This window comes from Oncorhynchus keta, chromosome 32 (genome assembly GCF_023373465.1).
Source record: "Oncorhynchus keta strain PuntledgeMale-10-30-2019 chromosome 32, Oket_V2, whole genome shotgun sequence".
Classification (NCBI taxonomy): Eukaryota; Metazoa; Chordata; class Actinopteri; order Salmoniformes; family Salmonidae; genus Oncorhynchus; species Oncorhynchus keta.
In genome coordinates, this window is record NC_068452.1 from 25,483,522 (window position 1) to 25,509,239 (window position 25,718).

Genomic DNA, 25,718 nt, shown 5'->3' on the forward strand with positions numbered 1-25,718 from the left:
GATTCTCGATTGGATTCAGGTCTGGACTTTGACTTGGCCATTGTAACACCTGGATATGTTTATTTTTGAACCATTCCATTGTAGATTTTGCTTTATGTTTTGGATCATTGTCTTGTTGGAAGACAAATCTCCATCCCAGTCTCAGGTCTTTTTTCAGGTTTTCTTCCAGAATGGTCCTGTATTTGGCTCCATCCATCTTCCCATCAATTTTAACCATCTTCCCTGTCCCTGCTGAAGAAAAGCAGGCCCAAACCATGATGCTGCCACCACCATGTTTGACAGTGGGGATGGTGTGTTCAGGGTGATGAGCTGTGTTGCTTTTACGCCAAACATAACGTTTTGCATTGTTGCCAAAAAGTTCAATTTTGGTTTCATCTGACCAGAGCACCTTCTTCCACATGTTTGGTGTGTCTCCCAGGTGGCTTGTGGCAAACTTTAAACGACATTTTTATGGATATCTTTAAGAAATGGCTTTCTTCTTGCCACTCTTCCATAAAGGCCAGATTTGTGCAATATACGACTGATTGTTGTCCTATGGACAGAGTCTCCCACCTCAGCTGTAGATCTCTGCAGTTCATCCAGAGTGATCATGGGCCTCTTGGCTGCATCTCTGATCAGTCTTCTCCTTGTATGAGCTGAAAGTTTAGAGGGACGGCCAGGTCTTGGTAGATTTGCAGTGGTCTGATACTCCTTCCATTTCAATATTAGCGCTTGCACAGTGCTCCTTGGGATGTTTAAAGCTTGGGAAATCTTTTTGTATCCAAATCCGGGCTTTAAACCTTCTTCACAACAGTATCTCAGACCTGCCTGGTGTGTTCCTTGTTCTTCATGATGCTCTCTGCGCTTTTAACGGACCTCTGAGACTATCACAGTGCAGGTGCATTTATACGGAGACTTGATTACACACAGGTGGATTGTATTTATCATCATTAGTCATTTAGGTCAACATTGGATCATTCAGAGATCCTCACTGAACTTCTGGAGAGAGTTTGCTGCACTGAAAGTAAAGGGGCTGAATAATTTTGCACGCCCAATTTTTCAGTTTTTGATTTGTAAAAAAGTTTGAAATATCCAATAAATGTCGTTCCACTTCATGATTGTGTCCCACTTGTTGTTGATTCTTCACAAAAAAATACAGTTTTATATCTTTATGTTTGAAGCCTGAAATGTGGCAAAAGGTCGCAAAGTTCAAGGGGGCCGAATACTTTCACAAGGCACTGTATATCATCGAAAATAATTCATCAGAGAATTGCTGAATGCCATAGGGGTGAGGGTAATTTTGTCACGCCCTGGTCAAAGTATTTTGTGTTTTTCTTTATGTATTTGGTCAGGCCAGGGTGTGACATGGGTTTTTGTATGTGGTGTGTAGCTTAGTGGGATTGTAGCTTAGTGGGGTGTTCTAGGAGAGTCTATGGCTGTCTGAAGTGGTTCTCAATCAGAGGCAGGGGTTTATCGATGTCTCTGATTGGGAGCCATATTTAGGCAGCCATATTCTTTGGTTGTATTGTGGGTGATTGTCCTGAGTGTTTTGACGTCCTTATTATGTGTTAGTTTGCACCAGTTTAGGCTGTTTCGGTTTTCATTACGTTTATTGTTTTGTAGAGTTTGTGTTTTGGATTCGTGTTACGTTGTGTGATTAAACATGGATCGCAATATACACGCTGCAGTTTGGTCCGACTCTCCTTCACCACATGAAAACCGTAACAAATTTGATGTATGTGTAACGGTTCTCCTCCTCTTCTGAGGAGGAGTAGGAGAGATCGGACCAATGTGCCGCGTGGTAAGTGTACATTTTAGTTCATTTAAACTGAACACTAAAGAATACAAAATAACAAAGTGACTGATGCAAACGAAAAACCGAAACAGTCCTGCAATGTGAAACAAACATCCAACGGGAAACAATCACCCACGAAACACAATAGAAAACAGGCTCCCTAAATATGGTTCTCAATCAAGGACAACAATTGACAGCTGCCTCTGATTGAGAACCATACCAGGCCAAACACAGAAATAGCAAATCATAGAAAAACTAACATAGACAACACACCCAACTCACGCCCTGACCACACTAAAACAAAGACATAACAAAAGAACTAAGGTCAGAACGTGACAGTATGTAGTTCATGTCAATACAGTATGTACTGCATGTAGACTGCTAATAAAGACGCATATCTGTAGAATTCCTCAGTGCATTGCTGTCTCCAATAGGAGTGAGGGTTCAAAGGGTAATACAGGGAGTGTTACTGGGTTCACATCAGTGGCCAGGGGTTATAAATCCTGACTGCTGTCAGTGTTGTTTATCTGATGTGAGATCCCCTCGGAGTCCTGCGAGAACTCTGCCACCAGCCGTTTCCTCTCTCACACTCTCTGTCCCTAACACAAACAAACATTAAGTTCCCTATCTCTGTTTGTGTTTGTGTGTGTGTATTTGTGTGCGTGTGCGCACCCTCACGCATGTTTATGTATCTGAAACTATGTGCAGTAATGTAGGCTACAGAATCAACAAGAAGTTCTAAATTCACCTCGTCCCAAAAACGCATCGCACAAACAAACCATTGTTGCTGTGCACAGCCGAAACAACACAACAGTACACTACACACTCACCACCACAGAAGTAGTCTGGTCACGGTGTTCCCTTTAATTCTCCAAACAATCAGGGAGAGTTCACATTTCCAGAGGTGAAGGGCTGGGGCTGGCTCTTCCACTGATGAGTTCAGACAAAACACGTCAAACCAGAATCTGATGTGATTGTGTTCCTATTTCCTGGGTTAAGATCAGATGAACCTGGTATTATTCCCACACATTACAGGGTTTAACGCAGGCCTCTGGGCCTGCAGGGTGAAGAAAAGACTAGGCCCCCATGCATATGAACCGAAGTCTTGGAGACGTTTACATGGTTTGCGCATGTGCCAGGTGAAACACATTTCAACTTCAGCACCTGTGCTCTAAAAACTTGGGTAAACAATACTTTGCTGTGGATATTTTGTCTCACATTTTGAGTAGTTGAAGGACCAATAGCATGGACAAGTTCAAATATAATTGTTTTCAACATTCTGGCTTATAGAGGACCATTTCCAGAATCAAACACTCATGTTCCAGACAGTGTATTTAGAAATTCACCATCTGGTCCTCAGTATCCGGTATCAGTGCATTCGAGATGACAATGATGACTATGACGTGTCATACTCATCTGCCACGTTCACGTGCTAGTCGGAACCAGGAAACTCAGAAATGTAAGACTGGATAACTGTTTGGAGTTATACACGTGCAGCTAGCAAGTCGGACATTTCCAAGTTTCCTAGTTCCGACTAGCACGTGAACGCAGCCCAAGGCAACATCTCGAACGCACCGATACTGCGGCACGACGAAGAGGAGACACGTCCGGAGAACGAGTTTGGTTGATGTAAGGCTCATGCTCTCAAAATGTCGGCGCCCGGAGAAGACATGTTTCTGAGTTGAACAGGACGAATATGAGACGGAGTTACATCAGGATGCCCCCCGGGCTGCAAGCTAAGTCGGGAGAAGAGGAATATTGGGACAGGGACACAGAAATGTGGATTTCTGAGGAGGAAAGGAAGGGAAAAGGAGGAAGAGGTGGTTGAAGAGAATGAGGAAAGCAGAGGTTGGATTTGTATCTGATGAAGAAGGCAATAAAAATGGAGATGGGGTGTTGAAGGTGATTGGTGTCAAACAGAATGAGTCATGAGCCAGACTGAGTTCAAGAGGAGAAATGAAAGTGAATGAGGGAGAGTTAAGTGAGGTGAAAGGTGAAAGGTGTGGTGAAGAGCTTGACATCGTTGGACAAAATACAAAATAATCTAGTTCAATAGGAGTGACATTTTTGGAGAAAGTGGACCCTTGCCTTTTGGCAGATCCATTTGTGGTTTCAGGATGGGTGGGAAATGAGTTGGGGGCATTAGAATCCATGAAGGTAACCTGAAGTGGACTTGTGATATTTGCTTGTGTTTCTTCTGTACAGATGGAGCAGGCGTTCCATGTCATGCAACTTGGGTCAAGATCTGTTTCGCGCTTTGCTCTTAGGAACAGGGCACCATTGAAAGGAGTGATTTCTGGGGAAGCGTTAAGTGTGGAGGTGGAGCAATTGAATTTGAAGATTCCTGGTGTTTGTGATGCCTACAATTTGGTGCAACACAGACACAATGGTGAGTGTGGTGAAACAGAGGAGTCACTGTCAGTCCTTCCGAGTTTTGAGCATTTACCCGACAAGGTCATGTTAGGATGTATCCTGTTTGAGCTTTTGTGGCGAATCCACTGCTCTGTTTCAGGTACAACGTTTATGGTCATGTTGCAGCAGTGTGTAGGAGGGAGATTCTAAGATGTGGGAAGTGTGCAGGAGGGCATGGGATAGAGGATTGTGTCGTTTCGGGAATGTTGAATGTGCCAACCTTAGGGTTGCCCATATTGCTGGGGATCGGAAGTGTCCGATGCGTGAGAGGCAGGTTGAGGTGGCTAGAGTCAGAGTAGTGAGTAGTAGATCTATGCCAGCACACGGATAGGCCAACGAGTGATATATGCTTCAGTAAGGTTGGCTTCTTAGAGTTCATAGCGATGGTTATCAACTGTACTGAAGAAATGGAACATAAATCACAGAACATATGGCAGCTGCAGAGAAGTATTTGGGTATACGATGTTTGACTTCAGAAGAGTTACAAACTGTTGGCATGGTGCAGGAGCAGATAGGGTCAAAGTGGGGTAGTGGGTTTTTAATGAGTTGGAAGGGTGTTAATTCCCCCAAGCTTAGGCCAAGTCATTATGTTGCTTATTTTTCCTAAAAGCACGCAAATCACGTGCTTGCTTGAAAATCACGTTGGGAAGTCTTATTCTTCTATTACATCATGGCGATCCGCAAACAAACGTTTAAGTGCATGCCGCCACCTACTGTGCTGGAATGTACGATCAATCAAGATCTGGCCAATTCTGTACTACAATGAAAAATAACATTAAAAACCCCCACATAAATCCCTACCAACTCCCTACCAGATCCATAAGTTTGACAGTAGATCCACTTACTACAGGTACATCCATGTAAACTCCATCAGTCTGACAGTAGGTCCACTTACTACAGGTACATCCATGTCAGATCCATCAGTCTGACAGTAGGTCCACTTACTACAGGTACATCCATGTAAACTCCATCAGTCTGACAGTAGGTCCACTTACTACAGGTACATCCATGTAAACTCCATCAGTCTGACAGTAGGTCCACTTACTACAGGTACATCCATGTCAGATCCATCAGTCTGACAGTAGGTCCACTTACTACAGGTACATCCATGTAAACTCCATCAGTCTGACAGTAGGTCCACTTACTTACTACATCCATGTCAGATCCATCAGTCTGACAGTAGGTCCACTTACTACAGGTACATCCATGTAAACTCCATCAGTCTGACAGTAGGTCCACTTACTACAGGTACATCCATGTCAGATCCATCAGTCTGACAGTAGGTCCACTTACTACAGGTACATCCATGTCAGATCCATCAGTCTGACAGTAGGTCCACTTACTACAGGTACATCCATGAAAGATCCATCAGTCTAATCTGTAGTTCTACCAGTCTGTCTTATGGCCTCTGCATATGATACATCATCATTGATCCTACTGTATATCTCTGAGCCTCTCTCTGCACCTGGCATCCACCAAATGCTGCACTGTGTCCTCCCCCACAATTACAACACTTAACCTCCACATTGCTTCCACGTTCAACGTGATCATGTTCCCCTCCACACTTGCCACATCTTGTCTTTCCTTTACACTAATAGCATCATCTGTGGACATAGCTATTGGGACCCCAGTGGCGACTCCCCTCAACCTATAGCATAAAGCACATGGCTTTTAATCTTCTTCCCATTAAGCTTTTCCATTGGCAGAATCTTCCATTGCTGAGCCTGGCTACCACAAAATATTAGCAATCTACCAATCTTCCAATTTCTCTACGGCATTAGTTAGTCGGATGGGGCGTCAATGAGGCCCTGTGGTCTCATCAAACACCATCACAACTTCCCACTCTGACACATTACTACTCTTGCTTCCTACTTTGACCCTCTTTTTGCTTTCTACACCAAATACTCCACTGCTTTCAGTATCTTCAAATCAAATCAAATGTTATTTGTCACATGCACAGAATACAACAGGTGTAGGTAGACCTTACCGTGATATACTTACTTACAAGCCGTTAACCAACAATGCAGTTTTGAGAAAAATAAGAGTTAAGAAAAATATTTACTAAATAAACTAAAGTAAAAAAATAAAAGAGCAACAATAAAATAACAATAACGACTAATGAGGCTATATACAGGGGGTACCGGTAGAGTAGGGGATAAAGTGACTATGCATAGATAATAGATAATAAACAGCGAGTAGCAGCAGCGTTAAAAAAATGGGGGGGGTCAATGCAAATAGTACGGGTAGACATTTTATTGGATGTTCAGCAGTCTTATGGCTTGGGGGTAGAAGCTGTTCAGAAGCCTTTTGGACCTAGACTTGGCGCTCCGGTACCGCTTGCCTTGCAGTAGCAGAGAGAATCTATGACTGGGGTGGCTGGAGTCTTTGGCGATTTTTAGGGCCTTCCTCTGACACCGTCTGGTATAGAGGTCCTAGATGGCAGGAAGCTTGGCCCCAGTGATGTACAGGGCCGTATGTATGCACGACCCTCTATAGCACCGGAGGCCAAGCAGTTGCCATACCAAGTGATGATGCTACCAGTCAGGATGCTCTCGATGGTACAGCTAAATCATTTTTTGAGGAACTGAGGACCCATGACAAATCTTTTCAGTCTCCTGAGGGGGAATAGGCGTTGTCGTGCCCTCTTCACAACTCTCTTGGTGTGTTTGGACCATGATAGTTTGTTGGTGATGTGGACACCAAGGAACTTGAAGCTCTCAACCTGCTCCACTACAGCCCCGTCGATGAGAATGGGTGCGTGCTTGTCCCTCCTTTTCCTGTAGTCCACGATCATCTCCTTTGTCTTGATCACGTTGAGAGAGAGGTTGTTGTCTTGGCACCACCCGGCCAGGTCTCTGACCTCCTCCCTATAGGCTGTCTCATCGTTGTCGGTAATCAGGCCTACCACCGTTGTGTCGTCTGCAAACTTAATGATGGCTAACCTAACCACCTGGGGTCGGTCGTCAGGAAGTCCAGGATCCGATTACAGAGGGAGATGTTTAGTCCCAGGGTCCTTAGCTTAGCAATGAGCTTTGAGGGCACTATGGTGTTGAACGCTGAGCTGTAGTCAATGAATAGCATTCACACGTAGCTGTTCCTTTTGTCCAGGTGGGAAAGGGCAGCGTTGAGCGCAATAGAGAGGCGTCATCTGTGGATCTGTTGGGGCGGTATTCCAATTGGAGTTGGTCTGGGGTTTCTGGGATAATGGTATTGATATGAGCCATGACCAGCCTTTCAAAGCACTTCATGGCTACAGACGTGAGTGCTATGGGTCGTTAGTCATTTAGGCAGGTTACCCTGGTGTTCTTGGGTACAGGGACTATGGAGGTCTGCTTGAAACATGTAGATTTCACAGAGTCGGTCAGGGACACGTTGAAAATGTCAGTGAAGACACTTGCCAGCTGGTCAGTGCATGCTCAGAGTACCCGTCCTAATCCATCTGTTGACATGTTTAAAGGTCTTACTCACATCGGCGTGATCACATGATCTCTCTTCTTCCTATGTCTTTCCACTACAGACCATGCAGATCCTTGACCCTTATGCTCCCGCTCCATGTCATCAGAACGGTCATCCATATTGTTCACATTCCAGCACAGCTGTTGCTTCTCCAACCTTCTCTCCATTTCTTCCATTTTGACCACACTGCTCGCCGCCATTTCCCCACTCAATTCCTGCCAATATTTGTCTTCATGTTGGGAGTTCTAGAGAGCATGCCCTTCTCGTGCACTACTTTACCTGTGTAGTGCACACACATCGTTTGGGACAATCCATTACTGAATTGTCAGTGACATAATATTACATTTTGTGCTAATTAAAATGGCTTACACTATTTCCTATTACCACTGTATGTACTGATGTAAAATACATGTTTATTGAATCTCGTTGAGGTGTTTATTTAGTTTGAATGGACTGTACATCTGGACTGTACATTTGTAAATATCCTCATGAATGGATCCACCTGTCGTTAGGTCATAGTATGATCATTTCCGCTTTCAGGCTATTTATGCCATATGTGCTTTTTCACCTGATGTTGGTGGTATATAGACAACATGCTGTTGATACAGTGTTAGGTTGTTACAGTAAGTAGGCCTAGCCAACTTAAAACCTACTACTACAACCATTTTTTTTTTATGTTCCTGGACTGTACATTTGTAAATATCCTCAACATCACTTTTGCACTGTAGACCTACAACAGTGTAAATAACTATGTTTTTGATCACGCTACTCCGTCTGCTCTCCCACTCTGGTCTCACTGTGTGCTCCAAAATCCAACTAACTGGGCTGCGGTCCATTATCCTTAAAGATGCAATATGCAGATATCGCTCCACCATTTCCTGGTTGGTCAAATTCAAGTACTTCGCCTAATTTCAGTTTATGTGACAAAACAAGAAAGTATAGTGTAGAAAGTGTGTATAGTGTAGTGAAATATCTCTTCCATAACCAAACATATTGCATTTTCAACTGTTTGAAGCTGGTGTACAAAACCGAAAGTAAAAGACGCAAAAACTAAACTTAAGATCGGGAAGCATAGAAATAGCAGACATAGAATAGATCTACTGCTTCTTACACTTGCTTTCAATAAGAATGACAGATCTACAACACACTTTTCTATGTGAATTTGGTCAGGTCACCCAAAAATGTACACAGTGCAGCTTTAATAGGTCAATATTTTTTACACCTCAAATAGTGTCAAGGCTCTACACTGGCAAGCCTGTGTCTGTGTCTGTGACTTACACACCGTAACACTTAACTACAGAGTTGTTATAACAGTGTACATTTTTTTTTACAGTAAGTACAGTGTTAACAGCATATTGTCAATTGTTACACTGTATTGTTACACTGTATTTACAGCAGTAAAAAAATGAATAGTGAGAGTTTACAGGTTTCCAATCCTGCGCCACCATTACTCTGTCACATTTAGTGATGTGACTCATCGGTAACACCTCTGTTGTCAAAGCACTGTCAGAGTAGAACAACCTCTATGGAACAGAGCCAAACAGCCTGCAAGCTGGAAGCACAGGGAAACACACACACACTTTTTCACCCAGTGATATGACAGAGATATAGGTGCAGGGCGTGCCAGGCCAGTGCCGTGCATTAATCGGAAATACCAGAACACACACACAAACAAAAGTATCCCAAAACTACTTTGTGGTGCTGGGTAATGCCCCTCTCAGTGGTCCATTACCCCCAAATATAACATCTCCAACAGCAAATTCTAATGAGATATATGAGCGTATGACGAGGTTGCAGCTGGGATTGATCAACTGCCCATTTTGACCTCTATTGTGAAGGTCATCAGGGAAGAACGAGGGATGATAAGGCGGCCACAGTCAGACATGGAGTTCCTGGGTGATTATAGACTCCCCTAACAGACTCTCTGTCTTATAACACACAGGGAGAAAACCCTCTCTGGGAAGTCCTCCAGCTGGAAAGGACTCTCAACACAGATGGGAGCCTGCCATGACCCATATGGAGAGGTTACACCACAAGCCCTGCGGCTGCAAGACAAAACTGTAGCCAGCGAGGTGAGACACACAAACTCACCCGGTCACACACACTCGTAACCTCTCTTCTTCTCCACATCTTTTCTTTCGCAAACATATGGAGACACTCACACATAGTCAGAGAGTCTTGGTTGAGAGTGAGTTTGCATCCAGTGGCTATATCAGTGTGAGAACATCAAAATGATTTGTTGGTGCTGGTGAAGAAATGAACTCATCCACCCACCACGTGTCCATCATCAACCATTGTATTCGCTGCTGAATCCGGCTATTGACTGGGATGGTTACAGCAGAACACACGTCGGTACCAAAAGAGGCAGGTGTCTGGTGGGCCCTAACAAGCTCTTTTCAATTACCCCTATAGAGTGACGTCACTGGCTGTAACGAGCTCCACTCCAAACGAGCTCTGCTACATTCACACCCCCTATCTAGACCTTGCTAATTTATTCAAGGCCAGGAGCAGAATGTCAGTGTGCTTACTGCCCCCCTTCACCTCAGTCCCCCGCGGAGAGAAACTGTGTCATAATGCCGGACTCCTTTTCTCATTCAAATCACGCTTATTGTCTCTGTAAGCGACCGGCTCCGCTCTGAGCACACAGAACAACCGAGGCCCTATACAGCAGCTGTATGAAATGAGTCCACTGACGTAGGGCTGTGGACTCTGGAGAGGCAGGCTGAGAGAAAGAGAGGCCTGTAGCCCTGACAGTAGCAGTATAAAGGGTGGTAACAGGGATGTCTGCTCTCATTTTCATCATGTCAACACGATTCACAGTCTTATCTGCACAGCATCAAGTGTAAACACACAAACAAACAAGTAGCACCCAGACACACTCCTGTCAGGATAACAAGGGGCGCATTGTCAGGAAAACAGTAGTCCATCACACTCTACTGTAAACATCATGCTATTCTACAAAGATTGTTATCTATTATTAGCAAGTTGATAATAACAGATCATATCAAGTAGTAATGGAAAATATTTTTTTGATGGTAAGTCTACTCTAGATTGGCTATTACAGATCGATTACAATGCTGAAAAAAACTCAATATAAAGTGCCAGTATAAACTGACTGTCTACATGTGTCTTAACGTGCTGTTATATTAATTAGATAATTTACTGTTTCTTTGAAATTATTTTCAAGTGACATATAAGATACCTCAATGGAACCGCATTGTCATTCTCTTGAAAGACAACAAGACTGGTCCCTAAATGTCGCTAATGCCATACAAAAACACTTTACCCTGTCCATTGAGGGGTGGCTTGCGGACTATTTGTCTTGAGCGGAGTGTAACCCGTTACTGCAAGTGGAAAGGGGAGGAAAGGAGGGCGGAGTAATACCAAGTTGTTTCCCAGCGCAGACTTCAAGCTGAGAAGAAAAAAAGAGTTATTCAAAAGTTCCAGGAGGAGACGCACAGCAGCCGCGTCGGAGCTGCGAATGCTAATACGGGATAGGACCTGTACGATTTATACGCCGTTTTTAATTTTAGTTGATTAATGAACTTTTTGAAGATCCCAGACACTGCCTCTTGGAACTTTTATCTCTCGGTGAACTCAAAGGATGTATTACTGCTAAGTTAACACTTCAAAGAGAAGTTGGGACAAATTTCCACCGAGATGGGGGGGAATTATAAAGTTTGGATATTTTTACCAATTTTATTCTTGGTCCATAATTGCGAAGGTAAGGACAATTAATTCATTTGACAGTCACATAAATTACAATTAATGTGTATGTGACCTTTCTAAATTTGGCTAGCAGACAAGTCTGTACAAATTCTAGCTTTTTCCGTACCCCCCTTCACAAATGGTTAACGTTACATTTTGTCACCTGTGCGCTGCACAATTTAAATGTCATCATATTAAAGCACATGCCAGACAACATGCTAGCTGATCTCTAGTCTAGGCTACAAGGATTTGTTTTAAGCATTTAATTTACAAAAGCATGGTTGGTTGTTAGTGGCGTTCAAAGTTCGATTTCTGACAGGTTAATATAACACCTACGAAGGCTGTCATAACGGGTTAATAGCTGGATAACAAGCATTCGTTTTTGTATAGCCTACAGTAAAAGGCTACGAGACTTTGTATTTGCATAATGTTCTTTGTAGACTGGTAGTGACCAAGGAGGATTCTATCCTGGAATATTTGCCCCCTGAAGTTATTCTATCTTCTACCAGTGTTGAGTGACAAAGCCCAATGTATTCAATGGAAGGAAGTTGGGAGGTGTTTTGTGGAGGTTGATACCAATGTTGTATCTTCTATTGTATGGGTGAGATTTTTGTTTACAGATTGCACCCGAAAACAGCAAAGAATCCGCTTGTCTCTGCGGGATTGGTATGCGTCTCTGTGGGTAACTTTGCGAGGCTGATCGCCACGGTGAGAACTTAATTACAAGCGATAGTATGGAGTGCCGCTGGCAGCTCTGTGCCAGCAAGCCCGCAAGAACGGAACGCGGAATGTAACAATTGAAAGAAAGTTACTTCGGGCATTCGTCCACAAGTTGTAGGCTAGAAGCACGGTTCACTCACATAACGGAATTCCATATGTATATGTCTTGTAGGAGATAAGTATTTTCCCTATTTCATTCAAGTCTATAATCTTCGTTCGTGGGGGTATAAAGTGAGATTTTTTTTGTGAGTGAAGGGGGGTGATGAGCCAACTTCACCCACTCCTTATCTGAACAAAGAGCTGTAAACAATTGAACTTTGTTGCTGTGGGGGATGGGATGAGTGCTATAATATAATAACATGATTCCAAAAAGGTCACGTATCTGTCTATGCTGTGTAATTAACTCCCACATATGGATGACAAACCTTTTGGATGGATGTTTGATGGGGTTGTGAGTTCCAGATCTGTTTGTGCGCGACAATCTTTTGAACTAGGCCTTCAGTTTAGAAAGTAACAAATAGGTCTATTTGGTTGACATCCTGCAAAATGTTAGTTTAGCACAATTTGATTGGTTGCATACAGGCAAGCTCATCGTTGAACTCCGAATTAATTCATTATCTTGCAATAACCCTGAACATTAATCAACTTGAGTCGGCTACATTACACTGTAATTAAACAAATTATGGAAACCATTCATTGGCTTATAGGCTATGCCTACCCTCAACGAAACGGTTTGGCAGATACTCTTATAGTTATCCCACATAGTCAGTAATTACCATATCAAACCTATTACTACTAAAGCGATTTGGAATCTATGTAAAAGAAATGGAATCCTATCTCGTTTCCCTGTCTACACCCATCTCAGCATGCATCTGCATTCAGTCGCAGATAACGCTATCAGCTCTTGCCAAGAAAGTAAACATAAACGTACCCATGTCAGCGGGTGTGTCCATAAAGTGTCATTTTAACGAGTGGGAAAATGGAACTGTCTAGCCAAGAGCAACATGTTTGAAATCCAGCACATGGCTTACCGGTATATTGGAATGATTGATTCTGAACGGCGGAGAAGTGTAATTTGATTATAAAAAATACAATGTTCCTCCAATCCCACTTCTCCTCCCACAAATGAAATAGTCTGCTCTATCAAATGTCTGGATTAAATTCATGTTCCAAACCTGCCCTGAGAAAAGGGCCTGATCACCATGGGTCTGCCTCCCTTCATCTCTCCTTCCTCTCCACAGGATTCCGCTGCGTGGATAAATACAGACCGTGTGACAATGGAGGAACGTGCATAGACTCACCCTCGCGATGCATGTAAGTGCAACATCATGTTTTATGGATCACACATGTACGAAATCACTGCAGGCCTACATTGATCTAAATGGTGACGTGATGAGGAGGAACTCTGGGAAACAGTATCGGCCCAGGCCTATGAGTAGGCTCTCAGGATTAGTTGAGGATTTATGGGTTAGAAACGGTTCAGGTAGGCATAGTTTAGTCATTTGTATCAGTAAGCAGAACTTGTGCTATTTAGCTTTGGTTAGTAAATCATTGCATTGCAAACTACTAGAGCTGCACCGCGCTCACAATGGGCCGGAACTCAGCCAAGTGCTGGGTGGTTATCAAACTATGTGGACAATGGCAAGTGTTGACCGTGAACATTTGACACGTTTGATCAAATGTTTCAGTCTGCAGTCGAACCACCACTTGGGGTGTAATGTGTGTAATGAACAACACATGGATACATACAGACAGGTTGAATGGAGTGTTCCAGCCTGGACTTGTTTGACTTGTGACACACCGTTCACACTGGAGTTGCACCTGTTGAAGATGAAGAGCTTTGTGGAACACAAACAACAGTATTAAAGTGCTCATAGCATGACTAAGGTGTTCCTTCTACGCAATTTGATGGATTGTTTCGTAACCAGCAGAATTCATTTTGAGAGTTTCCCACGGTTTCTATGTCGGAGAGGTCGTGGTTCCAGTCCTTCGGAGCGAGAGCAACGTGATTGTTATCATGAGAGAGCCCGGGGGCTGCTGTTTTTACTTTCCCGCCTGATTTGGACATGTTCTGTGTGAGCTCTCACCGTCGTTCACAGTGATTAGGGGTCTTTGTTTTTCCAATAGGCGAGGGGGTACGTGGGAAACAATCTCAGTAGTTAGGATAGATACAGTGTGATGATGGCGAGGGGTACGTGGGAAACAATCTCAGTAGTTAGGATAGATACAGTGTGATGATGGCGAGGGGGTACGTGGGAAACAATCTCAGTAGTTAGGATAGATACAGTGTGATGATGGCGAGGGGGTACGTGGGAAACAATCTCAGTAGTTAGGATAGATACAGTGTGATGATGGCGAGGGGGTACGTGGGAAACAATCTCAGTAGTTAGGATAGATACAGTGTGATGATGGCGAGGGGGTACGTGGGAAACAATCTCAGTAGTTAGGATAGATACAGTGTGATGATGGCGAGGGGGTACGTGGGAAACAATCTCAGTAGTTAGGATAGATACAGTGTGATGATGGCGAGGGGGTACGTGGGAAACAATCTCAGTAGTTAGGATAGATACAGTGTGATGATGGCGAGGGGTACGTGGGAAACAATCTCAGTAGTTAGGATAGATACAGTGTGATGATGGCGAGGGGGTACGTGGGAAACAATCTCAGTAGTTAGGATAGATACAGTGTGATGATGGCGAGGGGTACGTGGGAAACAATCTCAGTAGTTAGGATAGATACAGTGTGATGATGGCGAGGGGTACGTGGGAAACAATCTCAGTAGTTAGGATAGATACAGTGTGATGATGGCGAGGGGGTACGTGGGAAACAATCTCAGTAGTTAGGATAGATGCAGTGTGATGATGGCGAGGGGTACGTGGGAAACAATCTCAGTAGTTAGGATAGATGCAGTGTGATGATGGCGAGGGGGTACGTGGGAAACAATCTCAGTAGTTAGGATAGATGCAGTGTGATGATGGCGAGGGGGTACGTGGGAAACAATCTCAGTAGTTAGGATAGATACAGTGTGATGATGGCGAGGGGTACGAGGGAAACAATCTCAGTAGTTAGGATAGATACAGTGTGATGATGGCGAGGGGTACGTGGGAAACAATCTCAGTAGTTAGGATAGATGCAGTGTGATGATGGCGAGGGGGTACGTGGGAAACAATCTCAGTAGTTAGGATAGATACAGTGTGATGATGGCGAGGGGTACGTGGGAAACAATCTCAGTAGTTAGTATAGATACAGTGTGATGATGGCGAGGAGTACGTGGGAAACAATCTCAGTAGTTAGGATAGATACAGTGTGATGATGGCGAGGGGTACGTGGGAAACAATCTCAGTAGTTAGGATAGATACAGTGTGATGATGGCGAGGGGTACGTGGGAAACAATCTCAGTAGTTAGGATAGATGCAGTGTGATGATGGCGAGGGGTACGTGGGAAACAATCTCAGTAGTTAGGATAGATACAGTGTGATGATGGCGAGGGGTACGTGGGAAACAATCTCAGTAGTTAGGATAGATACAGTGTGATGATGGCGAGGGGGTACGTGGGAAACAATCTCAGTAGTTAGGATAGATACAGTGTGATGATGGCGAGGGAGTACGTGGGAAACAATCTCAGTAGTTAGGATAGATACAGTGTGATGATGGCGAGGGGGTACGTGGGAAACAATCTCAGTAGTTAGGATAGATGCAGTGTGATGATGGCGAGGGGGTACGTGGGAAACAATCTCAGTAGTTAGGATAGATACAGTGTGATGATGGCGAGGGGGTACGTGGGAAACAATCTCAGTAGTTAGGATAGATACAGTGTGATGATGGCGAGGGAGTACGTGGGAAACAATCTCAGTAGTTAGGATAGATACAGTGTGATGATGGCGAGGGGTACGTGGGAAACAATCTCAGTAGTTAGGATAGATACAGTGTGATGATGGCGAGGGAGTACGTGGGAAACAATCTCAGTAGTTAGGATAGATACAGTGTGATGATGGCGAGGGGGTACGTGGGAAACAATCTCAGTAGTTAGGATAGATGCAGTGTGATGATGGCGAGGGGGTACGTGGGAAACAATCTCAGTAGTTAGGATAGATACAGTGTGATGATGGCGAGGGGGTACGTGGGAAACAATCTCAGTAGTTAGTATAGATACAGTGTGATGATGGCGAGGGGGTACGTGGGAAACAATCTCAGTAGTTAGGATAGATACAGTGTGATGATGGCGAGGGGGTACGTGGGAAACAATCTCAGTAGTTAGGATAGATACAGTGTGATGATGGCGAGGGGTACGTGGGAAACAATCTCAGTAGTTAGGATAGATACAGTGTGATGATGGCGAGGGAGTACGTGGGAAACAATCTCAGTAGTTAGGATAGATACAGTGTGATGATGGCGAGGGGGTACGTGGGAAACAATCTCAGTAGTTAGGATAGATGCAGTGTGATGATGGCGAGGGTACGTGGGAAACAATCTCAGTAGTTAGGATAGATACAGTGTGATGATGGCGAGGGGTACGTGGGAAACAATCTCAGTAGTTAGTATAGATACAGTGTGATGATGGCGAGGGGGTACGTGGGAAACAATCTCAGTAGTTAGGATAGATACAGTGTGATGATGGCGAGGGGGTACGTGGGAAACAATCTCAGTAGTTAGGATAGATACAGTGTGATGATGGCGAGGGGTACGTGGGAAACAATCTCAGTAGTTAGGATAGATACAGTGTGATGATGGCGAGGGGGTACGTGGGAAACAATCTCAGTAGTTAGGATAGATACAGTGTGATGATGGCGAGGGGACGTGGGAAACAATCTCAGTAGTTAGGATAGATACAGTGTGATGATGGCGAGGGGTACGTGGGAAACAATCTCAGTAGTTAGGATAGATACAGTGTGATGATGGCGAGGGGGTACGTGGGAAACAATCTCAGTAGTTAGGATAGATACAGTGTGATGATGGCGAGGGGTACGTGGGAAACAATCTCAGTAGTTAGGATAGATACAGTGTGATGATGGCGAGGGGGTACGTGGGAAACAATCTCAGTAGTTAGGATAGATACAGTGTGATGATGGCGAGGGGGTACGAGGGAAACAATCTCAGTAGTTAGGATAGATACAGTGTGATGATGGCGAGGGGGTACGTGGGAAACAATCTCAGTAGTTAGGATAGATACAGTGTGATGATGGCGAGGGGGTACGTGGGAAACAATCTCAGTAGTTAGGATAGATACAGTGTGATGATGGCGAGGGGGTACGTGGGAAACAATCTCAGTAGTTAGGATAGATACAGTGTGATGATGGCGAGGGGGTACGTGGGAAACAATCTCAGTAGTTAGGATAGATACAGTGTGATGATGGCGAGGGGGTACGTGGGAAACAATCTCAGTAGTTAGGATAGATGCAGTGTGATGATGGCGAGGGGGTACGTGGGAAACAATCTCAGTAGTTAGGATAGATGCAGTGTGATGATGGCGAGGGGGTACGTGGGAAACAATCTCAGTAGTTAGGATAGATACAGTGTGATGATGGCGAGGGGGTACGTGGGAAACAATCTCAGTAGTTAGGATAGATACAGTGTGATGATGGCGAGGGAGTACGTGGGAAACAATCTCAGTAGTTAGGATAGATACAGTGTGATGATGGCGAGGGGGTACGTGGGAAACAATCTCAGTAGTTAGGATAGATACAGTGTGATGATGGCGAGGGGGTACGTGGGAAACAATCTCAGTAGTTAGGATAGATACAGTGTGATGATGGCGAGGGAGTACGTGGGAAACAATCTCAGTAGTTAGGATAGATACAGTGTGATGATGGCGAGGGGGTACGTGGGAAACAATCTCAGTAGTTAGGATAGATACAGTGTGATGATGGCGAGGGAGTACGTGGGAAACAATCTCAGTAGTTAGGATAGATACAGTGTGATGATGGCGAGGGGTACGTGGGAAACAATCTCAGTAGTTAGGATAGATACAGTGTGATGATGGCGAGGGGGTACGTGGGAAACAATCTCAGTAGTTAGGATAGATACAGTGTGATGATGGCGAGAGGGTACGTGGGAAACAATCTCAGTAGTTAGGATAGATACAGTGTGATGATGGCGAGGGAGTACGTGGGAAACAATCTCAGTAGTTAGGATAGATACAGTGTGATGATGGCGAGGGGTACGTGGGAAACAATCTCAGTAGTTAGGATAGATGCAGTGTGATGATGGCTACGTGGGAAACAATCTCAGTAGTTAGGATAGATACAGTGTGATGATGGCGAGGGGTACGTGGGAAACAATCTCAGTAGTTAGTATAGATACAGTGTGATGATGGCGAGGGAGTACGTGGGAAACAATCTCAGTAGTTAGGATAGATACAGTGTGATGATGGCGAGGGGGTCGTGGGAAACAATCTCAGTAGTTAGGATAGATACAGTGTGATGATGGCGAGGAGTACGTGGGAAACAATCTCAGTAGTTAGGATAGATACAGTGTGATGATGGCGAGGGTACGTGGGAAACAATCTCAGTAGTTAGGATAGATGCAGTGTGATGAACACGTGGGAAACAATCTCAGTAGTTAGGATAGATACAGTGTGATGATGGCGAGGGGGTACGTGGGAAACAATCTCAGTAGTTAGTATAGATACAGTGTGATGATGGCGAGGGGTACGTGGGAAACAATCTCAGTAGTTAGGATAGATACAGTGTGATGATGGCGACGGGGGCGTGGGAAACAATCTGTAGTTAGGATAGATACAGTGTGATGATGGCTGCGTGGGAAACAATCTCAGTAGTTAGGATAGATACAGTGTGATGATGGCGAGGAGTACGTGGGAAACAATCTCAGTAGTTAGGATAGATACAGTGTGATGATGGCGAGGGGGTACGTGGGAAACAATCTCAGTAGTTAGGATAGATACAGTGTGATGATGGCGAGGGGTACGTGGGAAACAATCTCAGTAGTTAGGATAGATACAGTGTGATGATGGCGGGGGTACGTGGGAAACAATCTCAGTAGTTAGTATAGATACAGTGTGATGATGGCGAGGGGGTACGTGGGAAACAATCTCAGTAGTTAGGATAGATACAGTGTGATGATGGCGAGGGTTCGTGGGAAACAATCTCAGTAGTTAGGATAGATACAGTGTGATGATGGCGAGGGGGTACGTGGGAAACAATCTCAGTAGTTAGGATAGATACAGTGTGATGATGGCGAATCGTGGGAAACAATCTCAGTAGTTAGGATAGATACAGTGTGATGATGGTGAGGGGTACGTGGGAAACAATCTCAGTAGTTAGGATAGATAGATGACAGTACGTGGGAAACAATCTGATAGTTAGGATAGATACAGTGTGATGATGGCAGGGGTACGTGGGAAACAATCTCAGTAGTTAGGATAGATACAGTGTGATGATGGCGGGGTACGTGGGAAACAATCTCAGTAGTTAGGATAGATACAGTGTGATGATGGCGAGGGGGTACGTGGGAAACAATCTCAGTAGTTAGGATAGATACAGTGTGATGATGGCGAGGGGGTACGTGGAAACAATCTCAGTAGTTAGGATAGATACAGTGTGATGATGGCACGTGGGAAACAATCTCAGTAGTTAGGATAGATACAGTGTGATGATGGCGAGGGGGTACGTGGGAAACAATCTCAGTAGTTAGGATAGATACAGTGTGATGATGGCGAGGGGACGTGGGAAACAATCTCAGTAGTTAGGATAGATACAGTGTGATGATGGCGAGGGGTACGTGGGAAACAATCTCAGTAGTTAGGATAGATACAGTGTGATGATGGCGAGGGGGTACGTGGGAAACAATCTCAGTAGTTAGGATAGATACAGTGTGATGATGGCGAGGGGGTACGTGGGAAACAATCTCAGTAGTTAGGATAGATACAGTGTGATGATGGCGAGGGGGACGTGGGAAACAATCTCAGTAGTTAGGATAGATACAGTGTGATGATGGCGAGGGGTACGTGGGAAACAATCTCAGTAGTTAGGATAGATGCAGTGTGATGATGGCGAGGGGTACGTGGGAAACAATCTCAGTAGTTAGGATAGATACAGTGTGATGATGGCGAGGGGGTACGTGGGAAACAATCTCAGTAGTTAGGATAGATACAGTGTGATGATGGCGAGGGGGTACGTGGGAAACAATCTCAGTAGTTAGGATAGATACAGTGTGATGATGGCGAGGGGGTACGTGGGAAACAATCTCAGTAGTTAGGATAGATACAGTGTGATGATGGCGAGGGGGTACGTGGGAAACAATCTCAGTAGTTAGGATAGATACAGTGTGATGATGGCGAGGGGGCCATTAGGCGTTTTACCATTGGGCCTATAATGCATTATAGTGTTTGAAGTTGGACCAGAGCTGAGAATTGGACGGAACAATAACACTTGGTTCCTTTGGTTTTGACTTTTGTCTGATGAGATTGGCTGACAGGCAGCTTCCCTCCACTACAGTCGTTTTTAGGACTTGGTTGGTGACAAGACCCTCACTTTCATGCTACAGTTGAGCCAAAGGCTATTTGACATCACCAAGCATCATTCCGATGCTCAGTAGAGTTTCTCAACCAGGCTATATAGTAGCTCCCAATGTAGGCTAGGATTGACCACTGATTCCACCATAGTACTCTATACTATAGTTGCTGCTTGCCTAGAACATTCCACACTGCCATCTCATTACTTACATCCCAGTTCTGACCTGTCTGAAAACATGGCCATTGTAAAAGATCAGTCACCACATAAAAGTATAAACGTGTCAGGTAGTGTCTGTGTAAACGCACGTGAAGCCAGTCCCCAACAAACGACAATATAGTTCTCATTACCTAAAGCAGGGGAAGCGGTTGGTAAATGTGTAATTGTGTTAATAGCTCCTCAAGCTCTTCTTTGTGAGAGGAGCTCTCTTCTGTTTTCAAACTGCTTAGACTTTCTGGAGCTAAAGACTTCTGTGTCTTCACATAACTCTGCTACCAACTGGCCTATGCTTCAACCTTCTACGGGTCATTACTGTATCATTGTACATAGTTAAACCCTTGAACGTGGACCGAGCGTGTTCATTCATCTCCCAACTTTAATGGCGTCACGTCACAGGGTTAGTGTTTGCCTTTCGGAGAGTGTGTAGTGTGTTCATGCTTTGTGTTCCTCAGCTTTCTTGGCACTGCGTGTCTATATGTATGGGGCGTGGAGGGCTATCCTTTCATGGGTAATCACCCCTCTGGGTCAGTGTCAACAGCGAGACATAGAAGAGATTCCCAATAAGAAATCGAAATGCCGTACCACACAAAATGGTAACACGTCCACAGCCGGGCAATGACCGGGACAGGCAGCGTAGCCTCAGCCCGGGCCAACGGGGGAGCGGAGTGGTCTAACCAGTCCTAGACAGAGGCGACTGGAGGACCCAGCCCCATCCCCTGGGATCCCAGTGTAACTGGAGAACCACAACAGCAGAAAAGATCCTTTCTTACCCCAGACACCTGACTGTAACCGGGCACCATCAGGAGAGCTGAGAGGTGGGGAGAGGGTGAGAAAAGGAATGGGCACAGGAGAGTGAGGAAGGAATGGAGAGAGAGAGAGAGAGAGAGAGAGAGAGAGAGAGAGAGAGAGAGAGCAGATAGAGATAAAATTGAGGGCTTTAGGAAGAAATTGCAAAGAGCTGGTGAGACATGCGAGATTTTACCTGAAAATCACTGAGGGCAAACTAGCCATTAGCTCTCTGTTTGAAATCAACCTGTGGATTTTCCTACCTGATGTTTCAGAGCAGAAGCTGTTGATCAGGTCCTTCTCTGAAGTTGTGCAACATGGCTATTATTTTCCTCTGGTCTCAGGTGACAGTAATGTTCTATCTTTTTTTAATTGTCATTGGGACATATCTGTGACAGTAACAATGTATTCTCTGTCTGGTGGCCCTGTCTGTGTGGCCCCCTCATTGTTCACTGCTGTGGTCCTGTCTGTCTGGCCCTCTCATGGTTCACTGTTGTGGCCCTGTCTGTCTGGCCCCCTCATGGTTCACTGCTGTGGTCCTGTCTGTCTGGCCCTCTCATGGTTCACTGCTGTGGCCCTGTCTGTCTGGCCACCTCATGGTTCACTGCTGTGGCCCTGTCTGTCTGGCCCCCTCATGGTTCACTGCTGTGGTCCTGTCTGTCTGGCCCTCTCATGGTTCACTGTTGTGGCCCTGTCTGTCTGGCCCCCTCATGGTTCACTGCTGTGGTCCTGTCTGTCTGGCCCTCTCATGGTTCACTGCTGTGGCCCTGTCTGTCTGGCCACCTCATGGTTCACTGCTGTGGTCCTGTCTGTGTGGCCCCCTCATGGTTCACTGCTGTGGTCCTGTCTGTCTGGCCCCCTCATGGTTCACTGCTGTGGCCCTGTCTGTGTGGCCCCCTCATGGTTCACTGCTGTGGTCCTGTCTGTCTGGCTCCCTCATGGTTCACTGCTGTGGCCCTGTCTGTCTGGCCCCCTCATGGTTCACTGCTGTGGCCCTGCCTGTCTGGCTCCCTCATGGTTCACTGCTGTGGCCCTGTCTGTCTGGCTCCCTCATGGTTCACTGCTGTGGCCCTGTCTGTCTGGCTCCCTCATGGTTCACTGCTGTGGCCCTGTCTGTCTGGCCCTCTCATGGTTCACTGCTGTGGCCCTGTCTGTCTGGCCACCTCATGGTTCACTGCTGTGACCCTGTCTGTCTGGCCCCTCATGGTTCACTGCTGTGGCCCTGTCTGTGTGGCCTCCTCATGGTTCACTGCTGTGGCCCTGTCTGTCTGGCCCTCTCATGGTTCACTGTTGTGGCCCTGTCTGTCTGGCTCCCTCATGGTTCACTGCTGTGGCCCTGTCTGTCTGGCCCCCTCATGGTTCACTGCTGTGGCCCTGTCTGTCTGGCCCTCTCATGTTTCACTGCTGTGGCCCTGTCTGTCTGGCTCCCTCATGGTTCACTGCTGTGGCACTGTCTAAGGTGAACGAGCAGGGTCTCAGACATGTGTAGTGGATAGCAGATTGCAGGAGTAATCCTTCTGGAACCTGTTCCACCGTCTCACTGAGCCAGCATGACGGTCACTTCTGATAGGTGTAGGGGCTGGCAGGTCTGGCCTGGGCGGGACTACTATGCTGATGCACCTGTAACACACACTACAGCGATCCAAGTGATTTTTGTCTTCTTCTTTGAGTCATGATAACAGCATATTGGATCCAGTACTTTGGCTTCAGGGCAGGATACTCCCTGTTGTGTCATATGTTGAGTCTTAGCTATTCTTTTCTCTTCTCTTGATGCGCCTGCTTACATCAACATCCTGGTTTGTTGGGGAAAGTACAAAACATACACACATCATTGGGCAGAACGTTGTTGTTCTCTCTGTCTCTCATTCTGTCTCTCTGAATCCCATAATTGAACACAAGGCCAAGGGAGCACAAAGCCCAGAGACAGACAGACAGACAGACAGACAGACAGACAGACAGACAGACAGACAGACAGACAGACAGACAGACGTGTAGTGCACTTGATGGTGAAGAGGTTGAGTATCATGGAGAGAGTGGCCCTCTAGGTGAGCAGTCAGTTGAAGGGCCATGGGTCCCCTCTGCTCCGCCCCGCCCCGTATGTCTGTGTGTAGATGGAATGTGCAACGGAGGGGCCGCTGGAGTGTCGGAGATAATTAGGCAGATTGAGTGGGTGTCATTCAGAGTGGATCCAGCTGGAAGAATTGGGCAGGGGGGGACAGCTGGTGCATGTTGTGATGGTAATCCAGTGAAGTCAGATCTTTGACAAAGGGGGAGAAGCGGAGGGCCAGGTGCTGCCATTGAGCGGCCTGCTGGCCGCATGCTGGGAGAGACGGGCTCGTGCGTGGAGGAGTGGAGCCGGCCGGCGGACCAGCCCACATGCCTCCTCTTCTCTGAACATGCTCCCCTTCTCTCTCACTGCTATTGGGGATGAACGCTCTTTGTCTCTGTGTGTTTTTCCCCCAGCTCCTCCAATGGTTAATCTATCCTCTGTGTGTTGTGTCTCTCAGAGCACACAGTGGTGGACCCCACCGCAGATTGCACAATGGCTTCAGATCCTCTGGCAGGGAGGGATGGATCTGAAAGATATGTTCTTCTCTCTCTTGCCCTCTCTCTCTCTGTCTCTCTGTCTGTCTGTCTGTCTGTCTGTCTGTCTGTCTGTCTGTCTGTCTGTCTGTCTGTCTGTCTGTCTGTCTGTCTGTCTGTCTGTCTGACTGTCTGTGAGGCCAGGCTGATGGAGGGATGGATCTTAAAGATATGTTGTTGTCTGTCTGTCTGTCTGTGAGGCCAGGCCGATGGAGGGATGGAAACAGTGTCTCTCTGTGTGTTATTAATAGCTGTGATGTGACCTCAGTAGCAGGGTGAGGTCTATAAATTGTAAGTGTTGTGTTTTAATGACCTCCATGAAAGCTCCGGCCTCTTAGGACATGATGAACGAGGGACAGTTTTTCAGTTTGATAGGGAACAGCCACTTCAGCCTGTGTGTGTGTGTGTGTGTGTGTGTGTGTGTGTGTGTGTGTGTGTGTGTGTGTGTGTGTGTGTGTGTGTGTGTGTGTGTGTGTGTGTGTGTGTGTGTGTGTGTGTGTGTGTGTGTGTGTGTGTGTGTAGGAGCTCTGTGTAGTATGGTCTCTGTGTCCTAGGGTCTCTGTGTAGTAGGATCTCTGTCCTAGGGTCTCTGTGTAGTAGGGTATCTGTGTAGTATGAGCTCTGTGTAGTAGGAGCTCTGTGTAGTAGGGTCCATGTCCTAGGGTCTCTGTTCTAGGGTCACTGTGTAGTAGGGCATCTGTGTAGTAGGGTCTCTGTGTCCTAGGGTCTCTGTGTCCTAGGGTCTCTGTGTAGTAGGGTCTCTGTCCTGGGGTCTCTGTTCTAGGGTCTCTGTGTAGTAGGAGCTCTGTGTAGTAGGAGCTCTGTGTCCTAGGGTCTCTGTGTCCTAGGGTCTCTGTGTAGTAGGATCTCTGTGTAGTAGGGTCGCTGTGTAGTAGGGTATATGTGTAGTAGGAGCTCTGTGTAGTAGGGTATCTGTGTAGTAGGAGCTCTATGTAGTACGGTCTCTGTGTAGTAGGAGCTCTGTGTCTTGGGGTCTCTGTGTCCTAGGGTCTCTGTGTCCTAGGGTCTCTGTGTGGTAGGGTCTCTGTGTAGTAGGGTCTCTGTCCGGGGGTCTCTGTGTAGTAGGGTCTGTGTCCTAGGGTCTTTGTGTAGTAGGGTCTGTGTCCTGGGGTGTCTTTGTCCTGGGGTCTCTGTGTAGTAGGGTTTGTGTCCTAGGGTCTCAGTGTAGTAGGGTCTGTGTCCTGGGGTCTCTTTGTCCTGGGGTCTCTGCGTAGTAGGGTCTGTGTCCTAGGGTCTCTGTGTAATAGGGTCTGTGTCCTAGGGTCTCTGTGTAGTAGGGTCTGTGTCCTAGGGTCTCTGTGTAGTAGGGTCTGTGTCCTAGGGTCTCTGTGTAGTAGGGTCTGTGTCCCTCATGTCTGAGTTTCCTCATGAAAAATGCATCAGGCTCTGTTAAATGTGATTATTGTCATTTGGATCCAAACCAGATGGACCAGGGATTTGATTTGGATGGGTCACTGGCGGTCTTACGGCCAGCTATCTAAACTTGTAGTAATCACGGTCGAATTACCGACCGGGCGGCCCCAATTGATTTTGTTAGTCAATCTCAGTCAGATATCATATTAAAAACTGCA

General features: G+C 45.8%; 1 protein-coding gene across 1 annotated transcript in view; it reads left to right on the forward strand.

Annotated features, from left to right (window-relative positions):
- The first annotated feature begins 11,067 nt into the window (after nt 1-11,067).
- The window catches only part of LOC118365794 (neurogenic locus notch homolog protein 2-like), a 55,912-nt gene continuing 41,261 nt past the window's right edge, over nt 11,068-25,718 (forward strand). Inside the window, exons 1-2 of the mRNA XM_052491040.1 lie at nt 11,068-11,366; nt 13,312-13,384. Coding sequence (XP_052347000.1) covers nt 11,303-11,366; nt 13,312-13,384 — 137 coding nt within the window. The 5' untranslated portion in view covers nt 11,068-11,302. The remainder of the gene's footprint in view (nt 11,367-13,311; nt 13,385-25,718) is intronic.